The sequence below is a fragment of the Pediculus humanus genome, genomic scaffold (genome assembly GCF_000006295.1).
Source record: "Pediculus humanus corporis 1103172107520 genomic scaffold, whole genome shotgun sequence".
In the NCBI taxonomy this organism is placed as follows: domain Eukaryota; kingdom Metazoa; phylum Arthropoda; class Insecta; order Psocodea; family Pediculidae; genus Pediculus; species Pediculus humanus.
The window spans coordinates 174,291-178,852 of record NW_002987136.1 but is presented as its reverse complement, the minus strand read 5'-3'; the positions used below and the strand labels follow the sequence as shown (position 1 = coordinate 178,852).

Here is a 4,562-nt window from a genome sequence, read left to right as displayed (position 1 = left end):
AAAAAAAAAAAACAGTTAAATATGTTTTAAGCTTTGTCAAATATCTTTAACTGTCAATTCTTTAATTTGTTTTTTATTTATTTGAACCCAAGGCAAATGGCAATGCTCATCTTGAAGGGATGGATAATAATTATGGTAACAAAGCCAACAAATAGTAAAGCCAAGAATGGACCCACACAATACATCTGAAACAAAATTATTAATCATGCTATTAACAATGTTAATAAAAAAGAAATAAGCCATATTGTAATTGAATAATTAACATTAATGTAATTTAATTGGGTTTAAAAACAAACCTTGCCAATGATGATGATAATCACATAAACGACTTATGGCAACCAAAGAAGCTGAAAATAAAGGGCACAAAAATAGTAGTAATTTCCAAGTTGACCCTTTTCCACTAGGGGCAAATAAATGCATTTTTCCAGCTAAGTACAATGATAAAAATCCTAAACTAGCAAATGCAATCGAAGAATGACCACTAGGAAAACTTTTTAACCCTTCATGCACTACATTAATATCACCAGTGCAAAATTCAATTTGCGGATGCCCTTCTCCTGTAGGAAAACATCTGTAATAGTAGTCTGGACGAGGTCTACCTGTTGGTTAAAATTTGAAATAACATTTTAAATTAATTTAAGACCATGCAAAATAACATAATTAAATATAATTTTACAGCTAGGTAAAAACCAATAATAATATAATCGTTTCATTGAAAACCACGATAAATCGAAATCATTAATTTCAATTATATACAAAGTTATTTCAGTCAAAATTATTATGCTCTATAAAATGGAGTAATTTTTATTTCTCATTAATGTTATACCCGAAATTTAACGACAAACAAAATTTTTTTTTTTACATTCAGTACTTAAAAAATGCAGGTAACTAATAATACTCGCTATAACTGAAAGTTATTATTTCGAGTAAGTTAATAAACATTAAATTATTATCAAAATTAGAAACATATAAACTTACCCACGACTACTTTTAAAATATTTGTAAGAGCTCCATTTAGACAAAGAGTTAAAGAAAAAGCAAGGAATGCTTGAATTAAATCTATTCTGTTTTTACTGAAAATGTAATTGGCAAATATAGTTGCTGAAGGCGTCACAACTACAATTTCCCATAATATTTTTATTGGACAATAACTGGCCGTTACTGGATTTTTGTACAGCCAAACTTCTTCAGGATGAATAACACGTTTAAAAGGAGGAATTAATTGAAACACACTAAATTTGATTCAAATAAAAAATTATAAATTATTAATTTTTTTTTAAAAAAAATCTGTTAGTAAATATTACTAGTTTCAAACAAATGTAACGTTAACACTTACCCGTACAATGAAAATAAAAATAATCTCAATAAAATATCTATCGCGAAATATTCAGACAAATATTTAGCAGTGGGCATTTTTTTTAACTGCAAATTTAAAAAGAAGTTCCTGATAATAATTTCACTTATTCCATATTTAATTGTATTCACATCAACAATTCAAAAAAAAAAATAAATAAAAGTGTAAACAATGACATTCGCCAACTTAAGAAATGTTGACAGTGTAATGAATAATAAGTTTTTCTATATCGTCTCTTTTGAAATTAAAAGACATCGTAATTTAAAGTTTTTTTTACATTCGACACAACATATGTTACAAAAAATTAAAAAAAATTTATATTAAAAATATCCTTAAAATTCTGATACAAGAAGTCTTACATGATTGTAGCGTTTTACTCGATTATCAGTGTCGCAAATATTTTTTTTATTTGACGCTAGAGGGCAGGTAAAGCGGTCATCCATGGAAGATGGCGGCCTCAGTGAGAGCACTTTTAAGAAATTCAGGTATTAAAATTTGCTTTTGACTCTACGGTTAAGGTAATATTTATAATTTTGATACAACGAAATCATCCGTATTTAAGTTTTCTCTTTAAAAATTACAATTTTTTCGACCTTTCATTATTAAATATTTGAAAAATCTTTGCTTGAAAATTTACGTATTGAAAATAACATATTAATCTCTTTACATTATGTGTAATAGGTGACCCTATTTTCAAATATTTTCATTGAAATAACACCCTTAAAATTTATTTAAAAAATTTTCAATACCTTTGAAATGACTATTAAAAATCCCGTACGCAATTTACTATTTTATTCATGTTATTGATTTATTATAGAATTTTATTTATCAAATTTAAATTTGTAAAATCAATTTTTTTGATTTGTCTAAATAGGAAAAAATATAAATACATATTAAAGGTCAATAAATTTACTATTGACTTAAAAATAGTTTTAACAAAAACCCATGCTCTTGCTTAACACACTTATTTGAGGTAAAAGGTCAAGCTCAATTTTCTCAATACAATGAAAATTATTGTCTATTTTTAATTTTTTCTATTAATAATAACCCTAGGATTAATTTTTATTGCTTATACATTTTATTGTTTTTTTAATGAAGTCATCAAAAAAAATTATTAATAAGTAACGATTATTATTGTTTTTTTACCAAGCACACATTATTAAAAGTAATTGAACAAACTTAAACATTTTGATAATTTTTTTAAATTATTTATAAACCATAAACATATGTTTATTTATAAATAAGTATAAATTATGTATATTAAAACTTATTGTTTCTCATTAAAAACAGTCTTTTGATGTTAAAAGTGATTTCTAATTTATTTACTTCATAATTGTAGCCTGTCAAACTCTAAAACTTCAAAATGTTAGAACTAATTATAATGCTACCAGGCCGAATTTAAAAATTAACAAAGACACAAAGGTTATTTGCCAAGGATTTACTGGAAAACAAGGAACATTTCATAGTGTTCAAGCTTTAGAATATGGAACCCAAATAGTCGGAGGAGTATCTCCTGGAAAAGGAGGAAAAACTCATTTAGAAAAACCTGTTTTCAACTCTGTCAAAGAGGTAGTGTGATGTGTTTTTTTTTTCTCTCTCTTTCTCTCTCTCTCTCTCTTTTACTTAATGTCATTTTTTTAACATGTGTAAGGCTATGCAAGCCACTGGAGCTACAGCATCTGTTATCTATGTACCACCACCAGGTGCAGCTAAAGCCATTCTGGAATCCATTGAAGCTGAAATGCCCTTAATTGTATGCATTACAGAAGGTATTCCTCAATCGGATATGGTTAAAGTTAAACATCAGTTATTACGTCAGAATAAATCTCGCTTGATTGGACCTAACTGCCCTGGAATAATTGCATCCGATGAGGTAATAATAAATAATTTTTATCATCTTCAATTTACTTATCACAATTTATTGTTATTCATCTTAGTACTTACTTGTTTTTAGTGTAAAATAGGCATTATGCCAGGTCATATTCATAAAAAAGGTTGTGTTGGAATCGTATCAAGATCTGGTACTCTCACATATGAAGCAGTTCATCAGACCACTCAGGTGATTGTCTACATTTAAAATTTATTTCTGAAAAGAAAAAAATATTGAAAAAAAAAATATTTTTTTTTTTTACTAGGTGGGATTAGGTCAAACTTTATGCGTTGGAATCGGTGGGGATCCATTTAACGGAACGGATTTCATAGATTGTCTTGAATGTTTTATAAAAGATCCTGACACGAAAGGAATAATACTCATTGGAGAAATCGGAGGAGTCGCGGAAGAACAGGCAGCAGAATATTTAACCAAACACAATTACGTTAGTAAATTTACAAAAAAAAAACAAAAACTAATTTTTTAAAAAATTATTCTAATTTTTTTTCTTTTTATCGTCAGGGAATAAAAGCGAAACCCGTTGTGAGTTTCATTGCGGGATTATCGGCTCCCCCGGGAAGACGAATGGGTCACGCAGGAGCCATAATATCGGGGGGTAAAGGAGGAGCTCAAGATAAAATAAAAGCTCTCGAATCCGCTGGAGTGATAGTAACAAAATCTCCTGCCAAAATGGGGTCTGAATTATTTAAAGAAATGAAAAGATTGGAATTAGTTTAAATTCTATATATAAAATCTAAGTCGTTATACATATATATATATTCATTCGAATTTTTTTTTTTTATCTCTCTCTCTCTCTCACTCTTTCTCTCTCTATAAATATAATTTATATAAAAACAATTATAAATTATTTTTAATTTTTTTAATTGAATAAATTATAGTTTTTTTTTTTTTTATATACAACAATTTTATTTTCTATTTGACAAGACCAAAAAACAAAGAATTTTCCCTATTTGTAGTGAGATGACGTCAGTTTCAATATAAAATATTAGTGGGCTAATAATTATAATATTATTTAAATGCATTTTTAAATTATATAAAAATTACCTTATAATATATATATATATTAATATAAAGTGAAACATGTTTATGTTTTTATATTAAAATTGATAAAGTTTGATTATAATACTTCGCTTACCGAACTTCATTCGAATATTATCAACCGGTTTTATCACCCTTATACTAAAAAATTAATTATTATTATTATTATTATTATTGTAATACATAATAATATTATTTATTAAATAAAAAAAATTAATTTGTTACCGTAAAAAAATAAATAAATAAATTGAAATCCTTTTCGTTTTTTTTTTGTAATAA

The 4,562-nt window shown here is 26.4% G+C and overlaps 2 protein-coding genes across 2 annotated transcripts; one reads left to right on the top strand and one right to left on the bottom strand.

The window, feature by feature from the left end:
- Nucleotides 1-36: 36 nt before the first annotated feature.
- On the bottom strand, nt 37-1,413 carry Phum_PHUM173280 (Lipid phosphate phosphatase, putative; the record flags this gene model as incomplete). The annotated part of the gene is made up of 4 exons (XM_002425044.1): nt 37-185; nt 297-599; nt 979-1,232; nt 1,337-1,413. The coding sequence occupies 4 exons, from the start codon at nt 1,411-1,413 to the stop codon at nt 37-39; spliced, it is 783 nt and encodes a 260-aa protein (XP_002425089.1).
- A 389-nt stretch (nt 1,414-1,802) lies between these two features.
- Nucleotides 1,803-3,962, top strand: Phum_PHUM173270 (succinyl-CoA ligase subunit alpha, putative; the record flags this gene model as incomplete). Its single annotated transcript, XM_002425043.1, has 6 exons — nt 1,803-1,839; nt 2,694-2,923; nt 3,006-3,227; nt 3,309-3,413; nt 3,490-3,669; nt 3,747-3,962. 6 exons carry the CDS (start codon nt 1,803-1,805, stop codon nt 3,960-3,962), a joined length of 990 nt encoding a protein of 329 aa, XP_002425088.1.
- Nucleotides 3,963-4,562: the final 600 nt, after the last annotated feature.